The 13,625-nt window shown below is 44.8% G+C and overlaps 1 protein-coding gene across 1 annotated transcript; it reads right to left on the reverse strand.

Annotated features, from left to right (window-relative positions):
- Positions 1-581: 581 nt before the first annotated feature.
- On the reverse strand, positions 582-11,632 carry LOC310771919 (BOS complex subunit NOMO1-like; the record flags this gene model as incomplete). Its single annotated transcript, XM_083664419.1, has 10 exons — positions 582-1,675; positions 2,311-2,403; positions 2,574-2,693; positions 3,784-3,885; positions 4,057-4,167; positions 7,715-7,798; positions 7,989-8,130; positions 8,813-8,940; positions 9,107-9,220; positions 11,506-11,632. Coding segments are annotated over 10 exons (1,153 nt in total), but the record flags the coding sequence as incomplete, so codon positions are not given.
- Between the last annotated feature and the right edge of the window lie 1,993 nt (positions 11,633-13,625).

Raw genomic sequence — 13,625 nt, forward strand, 5'->3', positions numbered from 1 at the left:
ATTTTGTAAAAGGCTGAATATTTACCTCTTTTCGAGAACATGGACGATGCATTTGAATTCCATGGCCACTCGTGTTTATTTGAGCCGGAGTAGCACTATATGGATACAAACTGAGACGCCGGGCATGGAGAGGAACAAGCAGAGATTAAAACAAGGTAAAACAAGCATTCGTTTTCTCTCTCTTTTACAATAACAATCTGAGCCTGTGTCTTGTTTAGTGGACGTACTGTACGTGCAGGCTGCCAAGGCAGGAGGGGCATGTGGGAAAAGCAACTGAAGCAATCTTTATCAATAATGGATCGATTAAAAAAAAAGAATCTGCTCACATGGTTAAACATAACAAATATTGAAAATAGGTTCCAGGTTGAAAAATACAGAAATTTTCCTTTAAATCTGTCTAAATATCATTCAAAAACAACCACACTTGTAAAGGAAATTCACTAGCATACAAACTCTGTTCACATCAAATGTTAATAATAAATTAATCAACTATCAAAGTTATCCCCTACAGCTCCCTACCAAAAACATACTTCTTCGAACACAGTATTCATGATCCCCCCCCCCCCCCGCACACACACACACACACACCGCCTTCCTGAGCAAATAAGACAAAATGACATGAAGCCAATGTTGCATCATGCTAAACAGCCTGCAAATAAACAGCCTGCAAAAGAGCATCAGATATAGATTCATAGTATTGTAGTAAGTCAGTCAGGAGTGTTTTACATTTACTGTAACTGATATGACCGACAGCAATATGAAGACGTTATTGGTTGTCAACCTCTGGCTCTTTGGCTGTCCGAAGTCCAGTTCCAGTGTGTCCTGATGGCACTATAGGGGTCAATGCAGTGTGGGGTGGATTAATCAATTCAAAATATCAATTGAAACTACAATTCACATACTACTGGAAGAACAGTCCTCATCAATCATTTTTACAACACAAATCTGTACTTTTCAAAATCGGAAGAATTGAACTGAGAGTGAAGTGACCCTGAGGCTGTTAGGCGAGATGCATGGTTAACATGGTGCGCAAAGGTCCTCAAAAGTTTGACCCGATATCGAAGCATTTAAGTGCTTTCAAAACCCAAGCAAAAGTTTTCAATTGACCTAGATAAATTACAAATGTATAAAAAATGGCTCATATTCTATGATGACAACAAGTATTGACAATTCTGTTAGACAATGAGGGTTTTTAGAACAACAAGAGTGGTTCTACTGTAGAAAACGGAAGAAACAACTTGTCATGTAAAACATCGGCGGTCAGTCCACTGAATCCGATTGGCTGATGTGCTGGTAGTAGTGCACGTTGAGTGGTTCCTGTTCACTTGGGGCCTAGCTTCAAATCACACCTTAGCAATCTTTATAGTCCACTAGCACCCACCGTAACCCACAGACACAGAAGCAAACGATAAGAGGTTTACCAAGTGAACCAACATCTATGACCTCGGCTGAGCCGCGGTACTGTGGTCGCTGAGGCTGTGATCGGGTGTGGCGGCGCACTATCTAGTGTGCTAGGGCGTGCTTTGAACCTGAGGCTGCGTTCTCATGTACGCCGGGCCTTCTGTCTCTTGGCCTGGCGTTTGGCTTCGTCCAGAGCGGCACTGTCCCCGCTGGCCTGGGCCATGCTCCTCACACCCTGGATACGGTTCACCAACTGCAGCAGCAGGGGGATCACCTGCAGGCCGGAGGAGACGCGTCAAATCTCAAGTGTCATTTTACACTTCAAATTCAGATCGGCTGAATGAAATTGTCGATTGTGAGGTATCAAACAAATGCTTTTTTGGACTAACAATCTTTGACTTGAAACATTTGAACTGGCCACGATAAACCTGCTGTGATTAATTAAATTAAATTAAATTAAATTTATTGTTGTCCACAATGTGGAAATTTGTCTTCGGCTTCACAGGTTTGCTTGCACACATGAAAAGTACAGTACACAGACACAGTACACAGCACAGGAAATGATAGGGTTCATAATACAACAGATAACAAGACAACAGGACAACAGCACATTACAGACAGCGATGACGGACATGGTTCTGATGTGGATGAGTCTGACGTTTATGAATATAGCAGATTTATTGCGTAAGAACTAACGGATGTTATAAACACAAAAAGAGTGAGAGGTGGGACTTGCTTCAGCCAGAACTTACATAAATGTAACGCTAAAGGCTGTAAGGCTCGGCTATGGCAGTGTTATTTTCTAGTGGGGTGGATACCTATCTAAGAAGATTAGAAAATGGAAAAGTTTAGCATGAAAAGCTATCTGACCAGGATGGCATGTCTGCGGGAGGTGGCGCAGGTACATACCTTCTCATGGTTGTATGCTGCTAAGAGGAGTAACAGTGTGAGGGGCAGGGCAATGTAGGAGCCTTGAGCAATATCCTGGTCAGGCACTTTACGCTGAGGGGAGCAAAAAAAGAAGAGGATGATAAAACACACACACATGCATAAGTTCCAGAGGCAGGAATCTCCTAGTTGATCCTAGGTAGTGATAACTCAAAGAGACAAACTGTGGATATGGAAATATTTGACAGCTGAGAGCTTTGGTATAAAAGCGTCCCGTGTCTTACATTGGGGTTGAAGGTGAGTGTGACGTGCTTGTGGTAGCCGGAGGAGGTAAAGGAGACCTGGGGCAGAGTGAAGTCATACTGGGAACGGGACAGGGTGGAGTACAGCATCAGCACATAGCTCTGGAGAAGGAAGAGAGGAGCGAGGGAGAGGGGAGGAGACAGACAGACTTAGCCGGGTTGAGTCCTCGGTCCTGGGTCAGGGTTAACACCACCACACATGAGTAAATTACATGAGCAGCAGCCTGTTGCACCAGCTGAACGTAAGTTCTGTCTTAAGTTAGGGTGTAAAGTCCACACTAACTGCTACGTTCAAACTAGTTAGTTTGACACTAAAGTTGTGTCTTTGTTGAGTTGCACCACGGAGACGTAAGATACATCTTAACTAGTAGTCCTTAAACCTCACACTAGCCAAAATAGTGTCGCAGAAAATGACGTGTACAGTATCTGTGACCAATCAGTGAAAAACACGGTGGAAACGGTGTTTATTTACCGTTGTTTAAGTAAGTGGAGTGAAAACAGGACATGTTGCCCACCGTAAATTAGTGCTTTTATATTTCATCAACACTAACCAAATGAGAACGTTATTGAGTAACGTTCGTTTAGGTTCATATTACTGTTAACGTTTATCTGTGAGCTCTATCAGTATTGTAGGCTAATTTAGCACCATCCTGCCTCACTAAATTGTTGCGGTTATTTTAATTTGTATGCAGTGCTGCAGCTTGTGGGAAACAAAAGCGTGAGTCATCAATATCAAAGGGTGTAATTATTGATCACGGAGAGCGCGTTACCGACGCAAAACAACGATGCGCCACGGTGCCAAGTTGCAATCCGTGCCAACTGCTATTTTACGGAGGACTTTACACCTAGTAAGACGTAGGTGTAAAATTTAAGTTCTAACTTATGCCTACGTTGTAACTATTTCACTTGGTGCAACCCAAATATTTTTAGTAGTGCGTAAACTCGGACTTAGTGAGACTTTACGTTCAAACTAGCTTACGTTTCAACTTACGCACAGCTGGTGCAACCCACTGCAGGAGTCTGGAGATGTCATACAACTATAATAGAATATAAATGTGTGTCCTTCTTTGGGAAACAATGGAAATGTCTGAGGATGACTGGGGAAAAACCAACTACAAAGATGATGGTTTTAATATTTCAGGCTTCATTATATCCATGTTGCCTGAGGGGCAGTTCAGTAACAGAGTGATACCTCTCCATCTCTGTCCAAAGGGGGGAAGTGGAAGAAGAGAGACTGTCCCAGGGACACACTGTTGATGGGGTTGTCCAGATTGTCACTCTTATACAGCTTCACCTGGATAGAGAAGGGAAGTAGTCAAACAAACAGTAGTAAAACAATCACACAGTATTCCTGCATACAGGAATACATTGATATGGAATAAAACAGCATGAGCAGGTGTAAGTGAAAGTTATAAAGAGAGAACCCTCCAAAGCAGGGATGAGGGGACGAGACACCCGGTCCTACCGATAGTGTTGGCAGGTGTTCAGGTGAGGTGATGACGTTCCCGCTCAGGTCAAACTGATTGATCTGCCTGAAGGCGATGATGTTGACCCCCTCAATGTCACTGCTGCCAACCTGAGAAGACAACACGCAGCTTAGTGTCCACATGGAGCATTGGATTCCCAAATCAACATCCAACATGTGACTCATGGATCAAGTTATGTATGACATATGAATTAAGTGGCATTAAGTCAATCAATTCAATCCATTTGAGGCGATGTCCATTGGGCCCAATGGACATCGATGATAGTCGGTGGCCATGGTCGGTGGTTACTAGGGGTGGGGGAAAAATCGATTCACCTAAGTATCGCGATTTTTAATGTCACGATTTTTTGGATCGATCTTTTATTCCAGAATCGATAATCGCAAATAATTTTTTTTTTTTTTTTTTTTTTTTTGGGTGCTTGCAGTCAGGCCACTCACTGAACAGCAGGCCAGGCGCCGCCTACTGGTTTACTAGTGGTTTTATTACTTTATTAGTTAGTCTGAAGTAATAATTACACTTCAGGGTTAAAGTGGGTGCATCTCATTGTAAAATTGGACTTCAAACGGCCCAAATCTGGCTTCAAACGGCCCAAATTTCACGCGCGTTGGCCCATATCGGCCTGGCCTGCTTGGTATCTAATGCCCGGCCTGAATTACTGTATGATCCCAGTCCGCCCCTGTTTTTAACTATATCGCCCAGCCCTACTCATGATAAAAAAGCAAACAAACTGAAAAAATAAAAGAAAAAAATAAACAAAAATCGCAATAAATCGTAATATCGAATCGCAATAATCGTAGAATCGCAATACTTAAGAATCGCAATATAAATCGAATCGGCACCCAAGAATCGTGATAGTATCGAATCGGGAGATAAGTGAATCGCCACAGCCCTAGTGGTTACCGTGTACTATAAACTGCCCTTTATATTTATATATCACTAAATCATAGCAAGAGTTATATCAAGGTGCTTTGCAAATAGAGCAGTTAGAAGACCTGAACAGAAGATTATGAACTCTCAAGGCCAATTCAGAGGTAACTAGATTATCAGTGCTTTGTTCCACATACAGTAGTCTAGGGCAGGGGTTCCCAACCACCGGGCCCCTGACCAGTGCCTGTCCGCAAAGCATTTGCTGCCGGGCCACGAGGAAGCAATACGATTCGGCAGGGAGAAAGAGAGTTAGAGCGAGCGCCCCCCACACACACACACACACACACACACACACACACACACACACACACACACACACACACACACACACACACACACACACACACACACACACACACACACACACACGAGAGGGAGTAGGCCTGTGCGATATGGCATTTTTTTTTATCACGATATGTTTTCTTATATCGATGTCGATATTTATCACGATATAAATTTATCAATAATACTACCGTAATTGCACATAAAAAGCACATGAAGAATTTTAGGGGCACAATTAAAATTCAATGCAGAGCGATATAGAATGTATTCGATACGACTCTATTAATCTCTGACCGGTTACAATTAAGTTGAATTCAATTCAAAGTATTCTCATGAGAGAGGCTCAATGCAGCTCATTGGCTATTGTTGTCATTAAATGATAACCCTTTATTTAGTCATCTGTTTGTCCATACTATTCACTTATGGCTTTTTAATGTAACTTGATCCATTTGCATTTTCATCTTATTATATAATTGTTCTATGCTTGTTACTTGTTTTCCCTTATACCACTGGTCTTTGGTGTGCTTATTCTGTTGCAATGCAATGAATGTCTTGGTCCAAGGCTAGGTGTTGATTATGCAGCTATAGTTAGCTGCTGTTGGTTTGATAAAGGAAGCAAAGACTGTTTAAACCATAGATGTGTAATGTTATTCGGATAGCTGCTATAGATGGTCTAACAGATAGCATAACGTTAGCAAGATTGTCAAGTATGAAGATATTAACGTTAGCGCGTAAGCTAACGTTAGCGTTAGCTAACGCGATGTAGATGCTAATTTGATACCATTCATGACAGCCAGCTACCGCTACCCATAACCAGAACTACTGTCTGCTGCAGCTTTATCTCCCGTGTACAAATCCACGGCCTGACATATTTTAATTCCATCTGTTTATGTTACTCTTGCCGGGCCAGGCTCTAACTGGTTAGTAAGAGCAACTCAGCCAGCCCATGGATGTATTAAAAGAACTGGATAGGGGACGTGCCACGCCCACCCATGCATTCGGACGGAGCTTGCTCATTGGCGCATGAAGCCATCATGGGGGCTTTTTCTTCCTGGTTTTACTTCCTGACAATGCAGCCCAAGGCGAAGTGCGCATGTGTGCCATGACGTGTTCCATGACGTCTCCCACCCCTCCCACGGATTGTATTACAAGAAGAAAATACCCCCGTATACGGCTCTTAGTGGCTTCTGAAGAAAGAAATGCCCCATAAAAAATTTGTTGATAATTAAAAGAGTCGTTTTATACTTTGAGTGACACCCGGAAAAAATTCCCCTGGGTTTAACAGCTGCCGGAGTCCCCATGCAAGTGGATGGGAATTTTCGTCATGTGACTTGCAATACAGAGCTTCGCCGGCATGTTCAAATGGCTTCAAAGCCCAGCGCTATTCCTGGGGGCTTGAGCCAGCCGACTGCGAGGCTCTGAGCAGAAGGGATTCTTCCGCAAACGCGTGCATCACATGGTTTATTTTCCATTGATGCCATTGGTTCCACTCAGTGTTGCCTTCAAATACCCCCCAAAAACAACACGTTATTCACAATAAGCATTGCTGTGCTAAGCTGCGGTCATGTTTCTGAGGGGTTTTGAACGCAACACTGAATTTTTTTTATCGAAATTACAGCTCATTAATTTATCATCGTTATCGTGGCTGTTTTTTTCGTGAAAATTTTCGACATCGTTTTATCGCCCAGCCCTAAGAGGGAGCATGAAAATGAAAAGTAAAAAGACAGGCGCACATGAGAGGATCATTAAACATTGTGCTTTTTTCCGTTAATTTGCATGTCAGGTTACAATGCAGAATGCACACGACTAAATGTCCTTACACACCGAGCACGTTTTTTTCGTGCGATTAATTCGCACGTCAATAATATTTTCCGAACCTATATCAGTCAATGCAACCGTGCATACCAACGGCGAAGTTTTGCCCAGCGTTATTGCGGTGTTTATTTTTTCGAACCACGGTCGATTTTTCAGAAATTCGCTTCCGACGTGTACACATCTGTGGCTGTGATTGACAGGTGGGTCAAAACTCGCATCGCAATTTCGTGCCGTATATTCGCATCGCTCTTGATGTGTAACAGCCTTAAGATAAATCATAAAGTGTTGCCAACGCATTTCTGTCTTGTGGCCACAATCCTCCACAATGATATGAAGAAACAGAACATCTCACAGACATTAGAGAGGAAGAGAACAAATAAACACAGGCTGTGCGGTGTGTGTGGGAGACACATTGGTGAGTGAATGTTTTCATATTATCTTCATGCGAGGAAAATACACCCGGGGCATTTGATACTATATCCAAATGTATTAACTATTAACTACAATATTCTCCATTTTAAACTGCTCCGTGGTGCAAAACAGGTTGGGAAGCCCTGGTCTAGAGCCCATGTGACGAGGCTAGTGACGAGTCATAACATAGTGGCCGCTCACCTCTATCGCTCTGTGTTGTGGCAGGGCTCTCTCTATGTGGTCATTGCCTTCGGCTCGCAGCTGGATCTGATACCTGCAGCCAGGCTGTGAGGAAACAGCAAAGTCATAATTAGCTGATGAAGAAGAAAATAAAAATGCTACGAAGATGAAAAAACAGCTTTTGAGAGCACATTCCGCTTCCCGGTGATCTATGGTGGGTGGGGGTGTGACAGGTCAGTACAGTACAGTTCACTTTGGTTCAATGTGACGTGTCGATAGCCCGTGTTGTGCTCACCAGCAGACCCCTGAGTCGGAAGCGGCCCTCCTCATCGGTGACGGTGTCCTCGCTGTAGATGCTACACTCCCCCTGGCCCAGCGCCTCCACCGCTACGTCCCTCTCCGCGTCACCGCTCAGCGACTGCACCGCTCCGTAGCAGCTGACGACACCAGACAAGACAACTGGTCAGACGTGCTGGAAGCCGATCCATTATCAACATGACTATATTGATAAGCAGTGTTGGGGGTAACTCATTACAAAAGTAACATATTACATGTAATATATTACTTTTAGCAGTAACTCAGTAATATAACTTATTACTTATAGGATTTCAGTAATATTATACCAGTTACTTTGTCAAGTGACTCAAGTTACAAATTGAGTTACTTTTTTTAATCAAAGCACATATTTAAATCATTTCATAATCAAACTGTGTGTTTTTATGCAAATAACCACTATAGATGACAATAACAAAGGAAAAGGATAACATTTAGAATTTTGGATGGTTTACACTGACGGTTTAAATTATTTTTCGGGATGGTTCCGGGGCGCCGATGTCATTCTGCTACTGCAGTTATTTTGGTGAAAGTAATGCAAAAGTAGTGTAATAAGTAATGAGTTACTCTACACAGACATTAATATTGTAAAGTAACTTATTACTTTCAAATGAAAGTAACTAGTAATATGTAGTATATTACATTTTGAAAGTAACTTGCCCAACACTGTTGATAAGTGATAAGTGCACAGTTATAATGTACTGTAGATGCTGAGGACGATTTTTCCTGTATGCTTTATTGTATTATTTATTAGAGTTTGTGCTGGTCCACGTGACAGTCCGGTACCTGTATGCGGTCTTAACGCCAGTGATATCGATACTGAGGTTCTGGCCCTCCTCCACTGTGATCATCTGAGACGCCGGCTCAAAGCGGAACTCCTTCATCATGGGCTTGAAGTAGTACTGACCCGGACTCTGAGCAAACAGAGAGAGAGAATGAGAGAAAAAGAGTGATTATCTCCAATGGAATGCAGAAAAAAAATATACACCAGCTGGAGCTCAACAGAGGTCAAAGCATTCCTACAATAAGCTCTTTACTCAACTGTGTGATCTGGGCGATGGAGGCAATGCTGTTTCTTACCAGGTTGTTGAAGGTGAGGAGGCCACTCTCCTGGGTCAGTAGGTTGGAGCGGAACTGGCCGCCACTCAGAGACAGGAGGACGCCTGACAGGGGCTGGCCTTCCTCCGACCTGATCTATAGGACAAAAAGGAGGGAGAGGGTGAGAGAAAGATCTCATGATAGCTGGGGACAAATAACACCAGTGGACAGACCCAAACTCACAAAAACATGAATCTCCCTGAACTCACAACCTAAACAAATGAAACATTTTTCTTTCTATACTTAACTCTATTGTCCCTCATTTTCCCCCTTTCTCTCATAGTTGATTCTTCTTTGCTATTACTAGTTTCAGAATTTTGCTGTATTTGTACAATGAGTTGAATTAGATTGATTTGAGTTGTCCACATGGACTGTATAAATAAGGTTGTCCACCATCCCACACTAGAAGGGCGTGTCAAAAACTGGCCAAATTTGAAAAATGGACATATTTGAAATAACTGTTGGTGAGACTGGACTAAACTTAACCCAAACCACACAATAAAAGGTCATAATGTCCTTTGTGGCCAAGCCAAAACAAGTGCGGACTAATCTTAAAAGTCCACCATGATGGCAACATTGTGGGAATAACTGGTCTTAATGTATAAGTTAAGGTGTTATCCTTTATTAGGGCTGTGAATCTTCACTGGCCTCACGATTCGATTCGATTACAATTCAGAGGGCTACGATTCGATTCGAGTACGATTATCGAAGCATCTCGATGCATCTTCAATCGATGCATCACTTTTTTCCGCAATACATGATTTATTTTTTCTCACTTTCTTTTTTCTCACTGTGTGGCTACTTTTAAAATAAAAGTGCATTTGGAATTGCATTGTACTATGATCCATAATTAAAATAAACAACTGCATGTACTTCCATTATATTTTATTTGATTATTATTTTATTTTTTTAATAATCGATTTTTGACATTTGTGAATTGATGCAGAATCGTGCACGTCCACATCGCGATGCATCTTATAATCGATTATTTTTGACACCCCTATTATTTATCCCCATGGGGAAATTCATCCTCTGCATTTGACCCCTCCTCTACTAGGAACCTTCCTAGAACTGGGAGCAGTGGGCAGCTGCAGTGCAGCGCCCGGGGACCAACTTGGTCAGGGGCACTGACAGGAGTCTTTAACCCTAACATACATGTCTTTGATGGTGAGAGGAAACCGGAGCACCCGGAGAAAACCCACACGAACACGGGGAGAACATGCAAACTCCACACAGAAAGGACCTGGGAGGGACTGGGGTTTCGAACCCAGGACAGTGCTAACCACTGAGCCACCGTGCCGTCTAAGTATTAGTAAGTACTGTATGAGAAAATAACTAACATTGTAAGATGCTCTGGATAAGGGCACCAGCTTAATGATTACAATCGATATAAAGCAGTGAAAGTGGCTGGTGAATTTTGGGATGTGCCGGCTACTGTGTCAGTTAAGCCCCTTTTAGACTGGCCAAAAATCCCACTAATATCCACAAACTAGTGGCATTTTCTTCAGTCTAAAAGTTTCCAAGCCGGGCCGTTTAGCCGATAGAGCGACCCTGCAAGTTAGGTGGGTTTTTACGCGACGGGACTGCACGCCCTTATTTTACAGTATGTGCACGCCACGGAGATATAAATCTTGGCGGTGGTCCAATGCGTGATTTTCTGACCTTGCTTCTCGTCCTCCTGAGTTGCCGCCCCTTTTCCACTGTGAGTCAGTAGAGATTCAGTGATTCTCCCAGGCTGAAATTCAGTTTTCTTAATACTTAATTACTTTACATTGACGGAGAAAAAAAGTGTCTCTCGTCATGCACCCCACACAGCCCAGCCAGCCCCAGGTGCATAGACTGCGTCAAGTGAGCCAGAGTGTAAGTAGGTTGTCCTCTTTAGCTCTTTCAAAATAAAGCCCTCGTTGTAACGTTCACATTTTGAGTAATGCTTTAAAGCCAGTTTCACAATTATGTATTCTTAACATCAAAACGAGTATTTTGATACAATGTTTGCTTCTTCGTTTGTTGAAACACCTTTTTCTCCTCCAACGTGCATCAGTGAGGCTATTTACTTGTTTAAATGACATTAGTTTGAATTTTTTTACCCAGAAGTTTCCATTTAGTTTTTGTTCAGTCATGAGAGAAGAAGGGAAAAGGGAGGGGGAAGAGACAGCCCGCAGCGCTGGAGAAACGCGGGTTGAGAGTGCGATATAAAAGTTTAAAAGGCGATGCTGCTGCTGCTGCTGCTACCCCCTGCTGCTTTCCTGGGTAACAAAAACACAGGTACTAGTGGGACTTTTGATGTAAAAAAGGCATTACACACATACACACACAAAGAGTTGTGTTGATATGTACATACTGTCTCTGTTTGAGTGTGAATGGTCATGTGTGTGATCTACCTTGAAGGTGACCCCAGCCAGGGCGAAAGCCTTGAAGTCTCCCTGGGTTCCCTCCACTGGGCTCAGGACAAAGCCCTCCTTGCTCGCACTGATGTCATACTGCCGGTCACTGTGGAGTGGGCCCACACTGGATGGAAGAGCAATGAGGTGTTTATTACTACACAGCACACATCTTTAGTGTCTCCATATTTCATGCTGTGTATCACACTCAGATCAGGTGTTTACTACACAGCACACATCTTTAGTGTCTCCATATGTCATGCTGTGTATCACACTCAGATCAGGTGTTTACTACACAGCACACATCTTTTTTTTTTTTTTTTTTTTTTAGATTTTTTATCCCATTTTTATCCCCCGTTAGTGCTAATTTTTATTTATTTATCCTGGTTGCTGCTCCACCCTCTGCCGATCTGAGGAGAGCCGAAACTGGCTCCATGCTTCCTCCGAGACATTGGGCAGTAGCCAGCCGCTTCTTTTCACCTGACAGGGGAAGCTTCACCGGTAGGACATAGCACGTGGGAGGATCACGCTATTCCAACCAGTTCCCCTCCCTCCGAACAGGCGCCCCTAACGACCAGAGGAGGCACCACATCAGCGACCAGGATATTGCATGTTTTGGTGTGGGGTTCCTATATGAAGGAAACCCCCAGGGGGCATGGGGAGAACATGCAAACTCCACACAGAAAGGCCCTTTTGACGACCCCACCCGGGCGGCGGGCACTCGAGGACATGCGGACGGGCACGCATTCCTTCAGCGCTCACAGCGTCCCAGGTGGGAATCGAACCCAGGACCTTCTAGCTGTGAGGCGACAGCGCTTACCACTGCACCACCATGCCCCCCTCACACAGCACACATCTTTAGTGTATCCATATTTCATGCTGTGTATCACGTTCAGAGGATGCATTACTCCAACCAATCCCATCTACAGCCATGCTTGCAATTATCTTTTTAATGTCGTTATCGAGATCACACGTTAATTATTTTGTTATCGAGATAACGGGTTAATTCATTTTCTTATAATAATGGGTACTCCTTGTTCCGACATTATAAGTACTCAGAGGAAACGACATTTTGTTTTCTCGTGACGGGTTGATTATCTTGTTATTGAGATAACGAAGCTCGTTTTCTCGAGATAACAAGATAATTAACTCATGATCGAGATAACGACACTAAAAAAATGATTGCAAGAGATAAAGCTCGTTTTCTCAAGATCACGAGATAATTAACACTTTCCCCGCCAGGGTTTGTGACCATTTTCACTCATTTTCCAAGAGCCACAGAATATTTTCTTCTATGACTATGTAAACACCGAATATCTCAAAAGAAAGAAGGGTTTGTCTGTTTCTGTCTTCATCCGTTCTTTAGTTATTGACACATGAATGAAGGTTGTGTTCACCGAAAACACCCATTTGTCCCCAGAAAGCGGAGAAAAAAGCATGTTTGTGCCGCGGGGCGAGGAGCTCCCCCCCCCGCTCAGGGAGAGGAGCTCCCCCCCACGCTCAGGGAGAGGAGCTCCCCCCCTGCGCTCACGGAGAGGAGCTCCCCCCGCGCTCAGGGAGAGGAGCTCCCCCCCGCGCTCAGGGAGAGGAGATCCCCCCCGCGCTCAGGGAGAGGAGCTCCCCCCACGCTCAGGGAGAGGAGCAGGGAGAAAGCTCCCCCCGCGCTCAGGGAGAGGAGCAGGGAGAGGAGCTCCCCCCCGCGTTCAGGGAGAGGAGCTCCCCCCCGCGCTGAGGGAGAGGAGCTCCCCCCCCCGCGCTCGGGGAGAGGAGCTCCCCCCCCGCGCTCAGGGAGAGGAGCTCCCCCCCCGCGCTCGGGGAGAGGAGCTCCCCCCCACGCTCAGGGAGAGGAGCTCCCCCCCCGCGCTCGGGGAGAGGAGCTCCCCCCCCCCCCCACGCTCAGGGAGAGGAGCTCCCCCCGCGCTCAGGGAGAGGAGCTCCCCCCCCCCCCCCACGCTCAGGGAGAGGAGCTCCCCCCCCCCCCCACGCTCAGGGAGAGGAGCTCCCCCCCCCCCCCCACGCTCAGGGAGAGGAGCTCCCCCCCCCCCCCCACGCTCAGGGAGAGGAGCTCCCCCCCCCCCCCCCGCGCTCAGGGAGAGGAGCTCCCCCCCGCGCTGAGGGAG

This window comes from Poromitra crassiceps (assembly GCF_964638095.1).
Source record: "Poromitra crassiceps genome assembly, contig: HAP1_SCAFFOLD_1497, whole genome shotgun sequence".
Lineage (NCBI taxonomy): Eukaryota > Metazoa > Chordata > Actinopteri > Beryciformes > Melamphaidae > Poromitra > Poromitra crassiceps.